We start from the raw sequence: 15,466 nt of genomic DNA, 5'->3' as shown, positions 1-15,466 counted from the left end.
GCAGCATTGCACCATGGTCCTGAAGACACATTTCATTCCAATGTATACAAGCTGTGTAAATGAATAGCAATAAAAACCCACTTGAAAAAAAAAGAAAAGAAAAGAAGTAATAATGCTTATATAAATATGATGCATGACCAGGGGATCCCCTTGTCACATTTTTTATTTAGGTCACATCCAAAATGCACGTGTAAACAAATGTAGGACACCACCGTAGGCTGCACGCGCGCGCCCAGTAAACCGCGCGAGAGAGGGCGCGAGCTCAGAGGAGGGTCGCGCGAGAGAACGGTGCTCAGCATCCTCGCATTCATCCATCGCCCTTTCTCTCTCGCCTCAGACACAATGCAGTGATGGAGCGCTTCGCTTAGAGCGTTGCGGCATTTCAGGAGAAACAAAATAACACACGTATGCTCTTTGGTTTCTCCGTGGATCTGAAGGGACGGAATAAAAATGTAGGAGAAAAGGAGGCACAGAGCTGAGGTTTGCTCAAGAATGGAATGGACTGATGAGACAGGGTTACCGAGCTGGCCTGCAAGCGAGAGGTAATGTGTGACAAAGCGTTTAAACAACCTGTATTATTGTTTGCAATACTAAAATAGATTCGTGAATCGGGATGAAAATCTTGCTTTGATTTGAATTATTTGGAGATATCTCATGCAGGCCTCTCAGCAGGATGCAGTCCACCCCTACCTACCTATCTACCATGTGTTTAATGTGGCTGATGTTTTTTCTTCTTTCGGCATTTTATCGATTCGGTAGCTTTATCATGATACCTGGAAAAGAAATGCATGCCTAGTCATCTTTACCACAATCTAAGGAATGGTTATTTCTTAGTCTACACCATTTCCTGAACTAATTCGAGTCAATAACAAAGAGCGCGTTATTGATTGATTGATTGATTTGATTTTTAAAGGGATTGTAAAGACCAGCTGTTAGACCAGAGGGAGTCACGTGACACACGAGGAAGCGCCGCATCCTAAATCCCTTTCTCTTCCCTTTGTAGGCGTACTACAGTTAGTGTGGCATGAATTTTTACCTGCGATGTCGCTTACTCTTGGTGGCGTATGAGAGGCCCTTTTTTTAAAGAATCAGTCAAATAAGAGTTAGCCTGCTCAAATGCTAATAGATCTTTTACACATTTGTTAGACATATTGGCAGACGTTTTGGGACACCCCTCTAAATCATTGAATTCAGGTGTTGTTGGGATTTGGCCCCATTAGTTCTAATCCCCATTAGTTGGGATTTTTCCCTTAGTTCCAGGGAAAGGAACTCTTAATGCTTCAGCATACCCAGTAATTTTGTGGGAACAGTTTGGGGATGTCCCCTTCCTGTTCCAACATGACTGCACACCAGTGCACAAAGCAAGGTCCATAAAGACATGGATGAGTGAGTTTGGTGTGGATGAACTTGACTGGCCTGCACAGAGTCCTGACCTCAACCTGATAAAATACCTTTGGGATGAATTAGAGCGGAGACTGCGAGCCAGACCTTCTCGTCCAACATCAGTGCCTGACCACAGAAATGTGCTTCTAGAGAAATGGTCCTAGAGAAACACACTCCTAAACCTTGTGGAAAGCCTTCCCAGAAGGGCGGGCCAACTCTATGTTAAATTCATGTGCATGTAAAGGCAGGTGTCCCAAAACATTTGCCAATATAGTGTAAGTGTTATTTCGTGTATCACTGGCAATTGTGTCCACCTGACACTGTTTTAACAACTGTTTGCGAGGGATACAGCTGTTTAAACATGACACTATGAGTTCACTCAGAAGCTCAGGTGACCAGATATACAGGGCCATATTTTAAAGGTGCAGTTTGTCTAAGCATCTTTTGCCATGAATGTGTTTTTGAAATAAAGAGGGTTCTCTAACTAAATCAGGGAACATTTATTCTGAAAATCAGAATCTGAATTATTTATTCACCAGGTAAAGGGTGTAGAAGTTTTTTTGTGCAGTGCCACACATAGTACAGAAAAGCTCATTGACCTAAAGTACAACATGATACAATACAATACAATTACTACATACTACTCCACACTACATTACAATACAATACAGTGCACTGCAATATGATACCATTATGCAGTGAAATAAGATACGGTACAATACAATGCAATATACAATACTATACTGATCAATGCAGTGAAATACAGTGCAATAGCAATGCAATGAAGTACAGTGGAAGTTGACATGCTTTCCTGATTGCCAAGTTTGTAAAGAGTGATTAAATGAGTTAATAGCAGTTTCTGAAATACTCAGTCTAGTCCATCTGGTATATCCATGCCATTATCAAAGCCAATCAAAAGCTCTTCGCCTGTATCTGAAGGTTTTTGTTTTTGCATTACACTGCTGCCACATGATTGGGTGATTAGACATCTGCATGAATGCACTGGTGTACTAATAAAGTGGAGAGTTTATTTTACTATAGTGTATATACTGTATAGTAAATGTATTAAAGTGGGCTCAATGATTTAGCCTGTCTCCCGTAACTATTATTATTGTTGTCGTAAATTAAGATTACTAACTACACAATAACAACAATACTACTACTAATACTACTTCTAATAATAATAATAACAATTAATAAATTTATTGACAGTTTCACGCCTAATTATATGAATAAGATAGGTTAATAAACTTTTAATACAAGTAAATATATTTTTTAATAATAATTATAGCATATTTAAAATGTAAAACATTTCACAATAAAAAAAAATCTTAAAAATTTTGCTGCAGATATAATAAAACTAGAATGATCCTGAAACATGAAAATGTCTAAAATCACCATTTTAACAAAAATAAAATCTGCAATAAATCAATATAGCGCTACTCATTTTGCCTAATATATGAATATATTAATAAAAATATTTTTATATATTGATCTGTAATATTAATCTGATATATCTGATGTGTCTGATCTGTGATCATAATGCGGTCTGTAGATTTTTTTTTTTTTTTTACACTGGAAGAATTCTAAAGTCTGTGGAATTAAAACCGTCTTCTATTAGAAATGTAACTCCAACTGTTCATGCAGGAACAGTTTTCTGTTTATCTGTGAGGATTTGTTGAGATTTATTTTAAAGTGAGGCACTCTGGGAGCTGAGGATATTAACCTCCTGACATTTTTTTTAGGTGTCAGAGCAATTCAGTTAACTGTTAATGTGGGCCAGGATCACATTTCACACAGGATTCACACTTTTTCAATAGGTCTTTTATCCAGTCGTATGCATGCAGGCGATCATTGCTATTGCTTTTAAACAGCATCCCACTGGTTTCACACTGCTGTGTCACAATGCAGTTCTCAGTCTGTGATAATCAGCTGAAATGCAATGCTTTGGATGCCATTGCTTAAAATTCCTTTTCTAATTCAAATCCAATTGTCTTTCAGACAGCACTGTGAGTTTCAATGATATGACCAAAACAAACGCCTATGCATGAGTGTGCTTGCTAATCAACGTGTCTGGATGCATTCTTGTGTTTGGAGTGCTACATGGTAATGATATTAGAAGCCTCGCTCTATAAGGCAGTCGAGTCGACTGCTTCCAGATGCTGACCTACTTCATCTAGCCTACTTTTTTTTTATTCAAATTCCCACCATGCAACATGGATTGTTATAAAACAGCAGATAATTCATCACAAGCTCCTGTTGATTTTTTTTTTTGTTCATTTGCCCAAACCATTGTTTTGAATGGACCTTATGTAAAGAAGTCTCGGACCTGTGTATTGTCTGATGTGTGTTGTGCTCAGACATTCTTGATATCTTTGAGATATGAGATAAGAAACTATAGAAAGTCAAACTGTTTTTGCACACAGACTATATGACCTTTTTCAAAACAGTGACCCATGACGGCTCTATTGTAGGGCCTCTTCTTGTAAAATTAGTTTGGACATATCATGTCACAAAAGCGGACTGTTTTATGAGTTTATGACCCAGTCGGCTTGGCATGATGTAATGAAACCGGCCTTTCTTAAATATTCATATATGTAAAAGGTTTTTCTTGACAATTCTGTGATTATAAGCTATTCAATACAACACATATGTAGGCAGACAGAACCTTATATATACAAGAATTCATATATTTGTTGGTGACGAAAATGTTTTTTTTTGCCACAATACAACATACGAAATTATGTATGTTTGGATCCGGCAGCTATGTTTGTATTGATATGGACACACACACACACACACAGGTTATAGAATTGGACCATGTGTGCTGAACAATTTACAAAACAACTTACCAAAGATTGTTATTATTGAAATAAGTCAAAAATTCAATCGATTTAGCACATTTTCTAATTAAAAATATGCTAGCTGGTTAAACACCTTTCCCAAATCTGGCTCTAGTCAGCTAATGAAGCTATTTTTTACCTCTAATTGTCAATCCTCCAGGACTGTAACATATTTTTCTTGCAGCCAGAAATGGATTTTGCAGCTGCTTTTTTCAACCTTTGCGATGCAATTTTTGTGCTTTTTTTTGTGCTGAAAACTACTTAAATTGGCAAAATTGCCAAGCGGCGGATCTTCCTTTTAAACTACCATCAGTGAAGATGTGTGTAATTACTTTCTATCATAGCTGTATGCATGTTCGACACACGTGAATTGAAGAGAGATTTGGCTGAATCGCTCTAATCAAACATGAATACTATAAAAGATAATTGGTTTAGCGTGCCAAAGAAATCAGACTTTATTGAAAACACAACAATACAGAGATCTCTAAAGATCACCTGAATCAGTAGAGCTGTAATCCAGCCTCTTTATAGAGTTCTAAAAAACCACTTATTAGTTTTTCTTTCTGTCATACCTTGACCTCTCGCCAGAATTTTTTCCCTATTTTCTTATCTCATTGATAATTGTAGCGAGAGCTCAGAAAATGTTAATTATCGCTTAGTTCTTAAATGTTGATTGTCACTTAGATTGTCTTATTCGTATTTTCTCACACTTTTAACTGCTGACTGTTCATTCAGTAACATTCTAAGCATCAACATTGCAGTCAGTCTGGCACCTACTTGTTGATTTTACCAACAGGATGATACAAACCAAGTACTGATCACATGACCACCTACATGATTAGGTTGTTTTTGCTAGATTTTTGCTAGATGCTAGGCCTTTTGACTAGATTTGATGGAAACACACTCACATTACTCAAATCAGATTCTGATTATAGTGATTATCAGGTTAAATATTCATGTACTGTCAGGATAAATATTCTGTACCTCCAACCAGCCAGTGATACGACAGCTACCAAGCAGAGAGGGCTAACATGTGCTTCCTTCGAGACCTAGCTGTGTATAAGGCAGCATAACAAATTTGAAAGCTAAATGCAATTCATCATTGTTTATTTTTTACCAGTGATTGTTACTTTTCATTTTTCCATTCCAGGTAGATATGAACATTTCATGATCACAGATTTTTTTGTAACATTATTTTAAAATATCTTTCTTATTTATTTATTTATTTATTTATTTATTTATTTATTTATTTATTTATTTGTGTGTTTTTTAGTTTGTTTTTTATTTTTTATCTTCATTTTTAATTTGTCTATTTTTTTTTTTATTTTCTATTATTTGTGACATTATTTTTTTTATTGACATTACTTACTGAATTTAGTTGTGTAAATTGCAGTTTCTTTTACTTTCACACCCCTGCAGTCTGCCTGATGTGCAAACCTTGTCACCAAATAATCCTAAGCTCTGCTTTTTCTTTATATCTGTTTTAAAATTTGGGGAAATGGTAGCTCAGTGGTTAAGGTGCTTGGAAGGTTGTGAGTTTGAATCCCAGGTCTACCATGCTACAGCTTCTGGGCCCTTGAGCAAGGCCCTTAACTCTTAGGTGCTCAGTTGTATAAAAATATAAAATAAATATATACGTTGCTCTGGATAAGAGCGTGTGCAAAATGCTGTAAATGATAAAATCATGATGGTCTCACTTATAGCAAGAAACTGCTCTGCTCAGACAAAAGCACTATCTGCCCTTTTGTACGTACATGAGCTCACAGATGCCTATGATTGGCTAGTGTCACTGTGATTAATCATAGATAGATAGATAGATAGATAGATAGATAGATAGATAGATAGATAGATACCTACCCTACCACTTCGGAGAGCATCTCCTGACTATATAACGACCAATTTTCTGTTGCAGCAGATCAACCTTTCTGTTCAAGACAAGTCAAGAAGCTTTTGTCATCATTTCAATCTTATATAGTAAAGTGAAACAACGTTTCTCCAGGGCCCTGGTGCTACATAGACAAAATACAACATATAACAACAGAACAGAAACAACAACACAAAGCTAAGGACAGAAAGTTTGTCCTAGCTACATAAAGTGCAACGTGTGCAACCAGGTCCTTATTTCTGTTGTAGGTGAAACAGTAGCAAAGATTCTCTTTGTTTCTTCAGGACTCCTCTGCTTAGTGATATGGGAAATACCTGCTTCTACAGACATGTGCACAAGTAAATATATGTCACTGATCTTTTCTTATGTTTTCAGGGAATGCATTGTCGACCAGCAGGGCAATGTATGCAGGAACACGGGTCACATGACCGGTAAGAAACTTTCAAATACAGAGTATCAGAGAAAATGAATTCGATTAGAGACTAGATATAAGATTATGATTATATAATCTTATATCTTAGAGAGTTTAGAAATAAAAACTGTCACCTCTGTTCGCTCTTGATGTGTGTATTTCTATTTCCTGTCTGTTCACGATTTTTCTCCGTTTCCAGATTATCTGAGTGATGATGCAGAGAAAGCACCACCGCTTCAAGCTCACACACTGAGGGAATTTGAACAGGTCAGCCTCATAGATCTCTTTAATTCTTATTTGTATTAAGAAATATTAAAGCTAAAATGAACCCCTTTTCCATAAAGTCATGAAAACAATCCGTATGTTTAAACACGCTATGATGGAAGGCCATTTTCTGAACACAGGCAGTTTACAGTACAGTGCAAAAGTTTTTGCATCCCCCATGTTTTCTGGGGGGAGTGAAAGGAATATGTGTCCCAGGTTTAGAATTTATCTTAAAAGAAAGTCTTACCATCTGAAAATGTGAACAATGCGAAACATGTGAAACAGGAAAACATTAAGGTTTCCATTAAGTGTAATACATTTGGCAGAATTATAATATTTTGACTGTAAATGTGAAGCTTTTATTTAGAGGATAATGAAGGAAGATCTGTGAATCCTAACGGTTAAGTGACGGAAAAACCTTTGCACCGAATGTTGAAGGAAAAATTTGGGTGTGTTTTCAGGTTTCTTTATTTTTCGGGAAAGTTTCGGGTTGCCGCCACCCTGTGGACGTGTGTAAGAATGTATTTCACTTCAGGCCTAAATGCAAATGTACACTATATTGGCAAAAGTTTTGGGACACCCCTCCAAATCATTGAATTCAGGTACAGCCCTCCAAATCATTGAATTCACACCGATCAGGCATAACATTATGACCATCTGCCTAATATTGTGTTGGTCCCCCTTTTGCTGCCACAACAGCCCTGACCCGTCATGCACTGTGTATTCTGACACCTCTCTATCAGAACCAGCATTAACTTCTTCAACTTTTTAAGCAACAGCCTTCACTTCCCACGTGCATCTGTTGCCGGTTCACCACTGTTCCTTCCTTGGACCACTTTTGATAGATACTGACCACTGCAGACCGGGAACACCCCACAAGAGCTGCAGTTTTGGAGATGCTCTGATCCAGTCGTCTAGCCATCACAATTTGGCCCTTTGTCAAACTCGCTCAAATCCTTACACTTGTCCATTTTTCCTGCTTCTAACACATCAACTTTGAGGACAAAATGTTCACTTCCTGCCTAATATATCCCACCCACTAACAGGTGCCATGATGAGGAGATAATCAGTCTTATTCACTTGACCTTTCAGTAGTCATAATGTTATGCCTGATTGGTGTACGTCATAGACGTTCCCTCAGGCTAGACCAGATGATGTCATTTTCTCCATGGTGCAAGGAGACTCGTTTCAGCCCTGATCAATTATTTAGACCCTGGTAGACGAGAACTGATTGGATGATGTCACTGCTCAATGGCCTGTCTTGTGCACAGCATGCTGTTAAAATTTTAAACACCTTCACCAAATGATAACAATGTATATCCAATGTAATTGATTATGTCATATATGCCATATATCTGTCTGTGCTGATTATCTATCACTGTTATCTAATGCAAAATTACTACATGGGTTGAAAAAACAAACCCTTTAAAATTTAGGATATTTTCAACTACTCAGACAATATATAATATAATATAATATAATATAATATAATATAATATAATATAATATAATATAATATAATATAATATAATATAATATAATATAATATAATATAATATAATATAATATAATATAATATAATATAATATAATATAATAATATAGCAGATACAACACTATCCCCTTATTATTATTATATTTACATTATATTTCAATTTTAATACATTATATTTCAATTTTTTTAGCCCTCCATAAGTTAACAATAAACCATATATGATAGTTTCTCGTTTCTATTTGGATTAGATTAGATTAGATTAGATTACAGATCTGAGAGTTTTACTGACATTCTAGCCATTTACAAGTATACAGTAGAATAAAATATTGTTCTTCAAGACCTATATCAGAGAACTTGAAGACAGTAGTGAACAAGCTTGACATTGTGCAGTGCAAAAGGGTTTTCTTTTCCAGTAGAGGGCAGCAAAATGGTGAAATGGAAGACCATTCACCTCCATCACAAATTTTCATGTAAATGATTTAATTTTGTTGCACCTTTTTTTGAGTGTAAATTATTTCATTCTTTTATATATTGCTTGTGGTTGGCTATTTTGGAGGTTTTATACACAGATCAGGTATAACATTATGAGCAGTGACAGATGAAGTGAATAACACTGATTATCTCCTCATCATGGCACCTGTTAGTGGGTGGGATATATTAGGCAGCAAGTGAACATTTTGTCCTCAAAGTTGATGTGTTAGAAGCAGGAAAAATGGAAAAGCGTAAGGATTTGAGCGAGTTTGACAAGGGCCAAATTGTGATGGCTTAGACGACTGGATCAGAGCATCTCCAAAACTGCAGCTCTTGTGGGGTGTTCCCGATCCGCAGTGGTCAGTATCTATCAAAAAGAAGGAACAGTGGTGAACCGGCGACAGGGCCATGGGCAGCCAAGGCTCACTGATGCATGTGGTGAGCGAAGAGTGACCCGTGTGATCCGATACAACAGACGAGTCACTGTTACTCAAATTGCTGAAAAACTTAAAAAGTTGAAGAAGTTAATGCTGGTTCTGATAGAAAGGTGTCAGAATACACAGTGCATGATGGGTCAGGCCTGTTTTGGCAGCAAAAGGGGGACCAAAACAATATTAGGCAGGTGGTCATAATGTTATGCCTGATCGGTGTACACTGTAATAAAATCTACAAGACATTGTTACCTCTGTATTAGCCTCTGCCCTAATAAGCTGCTACCTGTCTAAAAACTTTACACTTTTCTGGCCACAAGCTTCAGGGATTTTGAATGATGCAATCTGTGTGGCTCTGGTTTCAAACAGGACAACATACTTCTGGGGCATGATGAGCTGTTTTATTGATACCAGTGCTTAGAAAATGAAAAATGTCTGTAGCTGGTCATCTGCAGTGCTAATCAAAAGACCTATTCATGTGAAAGTAGGTAGGTTTTGACCAAATGTCTAGATTCCAGTGAGAGCTGGAAGCCTTGCCAGTATAACACCAACCATTAATGGGAAAAACAAATCAGACTGGGAAAACAGACCAAGGAAACACTTATCGTATTCGAACGGTGTAACGCTATTGACTTGTTTGGTGCAGGTTTGAGGTGCCAAGGCCCCATGTGTCAGTAGAGGCTTTTATCTCAGTCTGATGTGTTACACTCAGGGAGTATCAGTGTATGGCGCTGATGCTGTCTGCTGAAAATGGCTCCATTAGTCTCTCAATGAACGTTAGATACCACATAGATATACTCCTCCAGGATCAATGATTGCGAGTTGGGGATTGATCCATCAGGATGTTCCAGCTGTGCCCCATTCATACGATGTAAGAAGAGTCGAGGCACATACACGTTCATTATGATACCCATCCGTTTAGTTTATATATAGTCTGAGGTATATAAAGCTTCAGTAAGAGATTCCCTGCATCTAGACACCACTAGCTGTTGGATCCGGGCTGAATATTCTTTACTGTAGGTTCACAAGAGTAAAAAGAGGAAGCTCTGGGAGATCTGCTGCACCTGTTCTGAAATAGCAGAGCAGTCTCTCGTGTGAGCAAGTTTCATATTTTCTGCTGGTTACAAATCGTCATTACACACTCACCACCCAGCAGATGGGTTAAACCAGTGCCTCTTAAGTGGTCTGACCTTCACCGTGTTCTCTGTCTTTATAGTTCAGGATTTTGGTATTGCTTAAAATCCAAATCCAGTACATAGCACACTGCTGTCAATACATTTCGATGATTCTATGATATATCCTCTGACTTTCTTGACTTATCCTCTGTATACTAAAGGTTAGAAATGTATTAAAATGTTCCTTACATTGTGAAGGAAATAGAGAGAATTTTTGGTTTAGTTTGATTTTGCACCATCCATCTTCCCACCTTCTCTTCTCTTTTACTGTGTATATAGCTCTCTCTCTCTTTCTCTCTCTCTCTCTCTCTCTCTCTCTCTCTCGCTCACTCTCTCTCTGTCTCTCTTTCTTTCTCGGGTGATCAATTTACATATTGCTGGTGCCTGTGATCTTGTAGGCCAGTCCTTCAGCTAGGCACAGATTCCTGGGATACCTCCCCCTGAGTAAAAAAAGCCCTAGTCTTCCCCTCCCTGCCCCAGAGCACATTATGACCGCACAATGGACAGAGCTCTAAGACCGAGGGTCTTCTCTCTGGCCCTTTAGCAACCTTCTTTTGTGTGTGTGTGGTGTGTTCTTAGGTGTTATTCTTACCAAATGTGTGTGTATGCGTATCGATTCAAAATGGGGGTCTAAACTCCAATCGTGCCGTAGTTCAGTTTATCCGTACAGTCGTTTTTATTGTATTTAGTGTGTGTCGCGATGTCGTCGAGCTGAGAGTGACGGGGGGGCAGGCGATGCCCCCCGAGGTGAACACACACACCGGACATGTCTAACAGTTACCGCACTCTCTCACAGCACCTCAATGACCTGAAGAAGGAGAACTTCAGCCTCAAGCTGCGCATCTACTTCCTGGAAGAGAGGATCCAGCAGAAGTACGAGAACAACAGTGATGATGTCTACCGAACGGTGAGTGGCCTAACGGTGGATGTGGGAATTTATTTATTGTTTTCTTATTTCAGAGAGATGTTTTCTGCATGCTGTCGTGTAACGAAACAAATGAATAAATGCACAACTTATGCATGATGTCTTCTGAGGCAAAATCAGAGTCACTGAAGCTCTTCTGCATTAAGTCCTAGAAATCTTTTCTTGTACAAGGCATTAGCCTGTAATATTGTTCCTTATAGCATTACAGCTGATCTACATTCATGCTGTTTCCATTAATCAGCACAGATTTTTACCAGCTTCTTATTATGGGATGTGGACGTGATGCCCATCGTGGAAAAAATACATTTCTCCCACCTAGTGTTAGCCAACAGAACTGTGAAATGTTTGGTTGTTTGGCTGTGATTTTTTGTTTCTTTTCTCTACAATATGAATAAGAAACATGACTAGTCACATCAGATGAAAGTCATGATGTATGATAAGGTCAGGTTCTTGTGTTAATTTAGGAAAATTCGGAATATTTAACAGTAACTCTTTGTTATTTGTTATTGTTTGCCCTTGAAATAATGACATAATGCAGGCAGGGAACTGTTGTTCTTTATAGCAGCCGTCAAAGATCTATTAATTAATAATCAAAATATCAGATTGGATGGCGTAAATATATCACAAATTTGTAATTCAGCATTAGTGATAATGCTTCCTCATCTGTCTGAGGCTTTAGTGCGTGGTAGAGCGGTTATATCGGACTGCAGGGGTCAGCGATCAGGTGAAAAGATCACATGTTTTCTGCATCTTTGTAGCAGATATTACTCAATTCTCTTGGAATACCGTGCTCCATTTCTGGAATATGATGTGTATTGTGTGATTGGTTTGACTGGATATTTATGATAAAGTGCTTTATAAACCCAGTGGACTCTAACCTTCAGCTGAATAGTGATTTGGAACAGACATGTTACCACTGCACTATTGCACCATGTATGGTTTAAATGCCTACATGTTACTCTATAGTTATAATTCCCATCAGCACCAACATCCTTGCAAGATTTCACAATGTAAGTGATTTTTGGTTAATAATATATGATCACACTCACTCTACATCATTCAATCTAGTCATTAAGAAACTTGTTTATATTAAGTTCAGCATAAGCAATAAAAGCACATTGTCACGTGGGGGACGGACGCCGCTGGGGGCTAGGGATCGAACCCGGATCTCGATAACTAAGACATGCAAACTTAAATAACCTCAGCAAAACATGACTATAACATAAAAACCTAGATAACACAGCGTCCGGCTTTACGGCACACATACACACACCATTACGTCGACACCTATATAAGCATAATGACTGACACTGACCAAGACAGCAGGACAAACATATATAGAGCAGGGAAAACAAGGGGGAGGTGAGAAAACACATTGGGAAAAGGCATGTCATTGGCCTCGCAGGAATAACACAATAATAAATAAACCACTTTCCAGGACCCCCTAGGGGTATGGCAAGGAACTGTCCTAATAACTCCTGACACACGTTTTGTTTTTCTTAAATCTGACTGACCACATATTGCTTTTTTTCAGTGTTCAGGAGCATCATGGTCATTTTCACAGCTGATATCTGATAAACTGGATTGATTTGGATTATGTTAACCTCACTGTAGTACTTAATAATCAAGCAACTTGATCAAAGCCTGACATTGACCGTGTTTGGTCAATCGAGGTTTTTCAGCCAAAACAGTGACATCCAAAGTGTTTTCCCGGACTAGCCCACATATGAACCATATTTGTACATCAAATAGTACAACTGACAGCTGTTAAAGCTCAGAAATAGGCTTTACTTTGTTCAGCTAAGATTGGTTGTTAAGTTTATAAATCACACTTAGCTATATACTGCATATGAATATGTTGGGTTCGTGATAGAACTTCTGATCTGCGCTCATATAAAGATATCTGAGCTGTTTTTAAACGTCTGTCTCGTGGTGTGATATCAGAAGCTATTTAAAACCCTGGGCAGGAACTCAGGAACTACTTCTGCTCTAGCAGCATCTCCTTTGCTTTTCCAAATTGTGGGTAGTAGTAATGATTGAGCAGTCTGGTGTTTTTTCCTGTAATAGTTATCTGAAAACTTGTAAATAAGCCTGCTTGGAAATCTCCTACATGGTGTATTGTATTGAGACTCACTTGATGCACCTGAGTATCAAACAATATATTCAACAGACTTTCTAAAGACGTAGGCTGTGTAGCATTAAAAAAAAAAGATGCTAGGTGAGGTGTAGTAAGAATTTAGACTTAATAAAGCCCACACTAGCTTATCCTGAATCAGTAGATGCTTCAGGGTTTCAAAAGAAGAAGAAAAACACACATGCTTTTCCTAAACATGCTGTTAGCCGAGTGGCTAGTATATTAGCTAGCGTATTAGCGTGTGCAAAACAGCAAGCAGGAACTGGAAGATTGTCTTGAATCCTTAAGGTCTGGAGAATGGAAGCACTTTGGGTTAAATGAAAGCCAATGAAATTTTACCGTGTGCTGAATTTGCCAAATAAGATTAGCATATACCAGCTTGTTTTTGCTGTATAAAAAATGCATTATAATGAGACACTTCTTTAACATATCGAGTAAAAATCTGAGTTTAGTGTATCATTACAGCTGTATAAATCTCCCTGTCTGCTGGTAACTTCTTATAAAATTATATATTTTTTTAAAAACAAAGGCTCATGTCCCTGTCATTTTGACTAGCATTTTAATGTGCTGTGAAATAATTAAGCTCTCTTTTTAGATACCTAGAGTGTACAAACGCTGCTCCCTACCTAGGCTGCCTCCTTCCTAATAGAGTATTGACGATAGTTTCACAGTAATATGGTGTTATATGCCGAATATTGGACCTCAGCCTGATTAATCAGAGTTTAACCACTCGAGCAATCAGACTGTAATCCTGTCCGGATCAGCGAGTCTAGCTAGCAATGGTCAGTGCAAGGTGACTCCAGTACGCAGCTGCTGTCTGTGTATGTGTGTTTCCCAGTACACAGTCCTCTCTTACATAACTTATTGATAGATGAGCCAATTATCAGACAAAGCCATACATGACAGAAATTGTCTCCACTCTTCTGACATCTGTATCATCTATCATTAAGCCTCACAAAATCCCGGTACATCTCCTGTAATCCGTGTTAAAGAGCATGTCCTGCTCTTATCCGCACAGACGTCTTATCTACGTTTACTCCATCTTGTCCTTTCAACTGAACGGAAATATCAATGCCATTCATGCACATAAGCACTATAACAAGGCTTTAAGGCAGGGGGATTAGAGTAGCAGTGCTTGATGTGGTATAATCCATTCATTTTACCTCTTACATGGTAAGCCAGGCGTTTAAGGTTCACACAGATTTACGGTATTTATTTATCGCATAGGATTTACACAGAACATTCAGTCAGTGTAGATGAGTTTATCAGAATGTAAAAGATGATATGAGGTGTTGAAGATGAAGTGTGTACATTTGTTTTCTTTTAAAAATGCTCGGGAAATAAAACCCCTTCACCAGAATGGACTGTAAACGTCAAATGAGATATTCCTTTACAGTTGGCTTTTGCTAGCTTTCATTCGATTTGGAAAAATTGCTTGCTGTACGTTTCTACCTTTCTTCTATTTCTGTAACTTTAACAGACGAGCATTTATTTATCATTTCCATAAACTTGCAGCTTGAATCCAGTTTTGATCAGGTTCACAATATTTGGCTTTTTTCAGTTTATTGCTCATAGTCTCCTGCTATGTCAGTGTTTATATTAATATTAATATACTCTTATATATTCTACTGCGATTAATCACAACCTCTCTCTCTCTCTATTCCATATAGTTTAATTTCCTGGTTTGGCAACTTATTGATTTAATTCTGATTTATTAGTTTTCTGATGACCTGTATGTTATAAATGTTGCTTTAAAATAATAATAATAATAATAACTTAAATTAGATATAATGTAATAGCCCTATCTGCAAAGTAATTATATGATAAATAAAGAAAAAGGATATTACTGATTACTTATAATTTAAAGATTATTACACAGGAATTAAAAGACAATCAAGCTGAATGCTATCCATATTTAGTCCATTTATTCAATAGAATATTCTTAAATTGTTGGCAAATCATTTTGTTTCCAGCAATAAGTGAGGTTTACTGCCGATACAATGAACTTGAAATGATTCAACATCTAAAAATAGGCTTCGTAATCATATA

At 37.5% G+C, this 15,466-nt stretch overlaps 1 protein-coding gene across 1 annotated transcript in view; it reads left to right on the top strand.

Moving 5' to 3' along the window:
- Positions 1 to 264: 264 nt before the first annotated feature.
- The window catches only part of LOC131371189 (myomegalin-like), a 63,191-nt gene continuing 47,989 nt past the window's right edge, over positions 265 to 15,466 (top strand). Inside the window, exons 1-4 of the mRNA XM_058419033.1 lie at positions 265 to 542; positions 6,487 to 6,542; positions 6,723 to 6,790; positions 11,155 to 11,265. Coding sequence (XP_058275016.1) covers positions 493 to 542; positions 6,487 to 6,542; positions 6,723 to 6,790; positions 11,155 to 11,265 — 285 coding nt within the window. The 5' untranslated portion in view covers positions 265 to 492. The remainder of the gene's footprint in view (positions 543 to 6,486; positions 6,543 to 6,722; positions 6,791 to 11,154; positions 11,266 to 15,466) is intronic.

Source organism: Hemibagrus wyckioides, linkage group LG20, assembly GCF_019097595.1.
Source record: "Hemibagrus wyckioides isolate EC202008001 linkage group LG20, SWU_Hwy_1.0, whole genome shotgun sequence".
In the NCBI taxonomy this organism is placed as follows: Eukaryota; Metazoa; Chordata; class Actinopteri; order Siluriformes; family Bagridae; genus Hemibagrus; species Hemibagrus wyckioides.
This window is presented reverse-complemented; position numbering and strand designations above follow the sequence as displayed.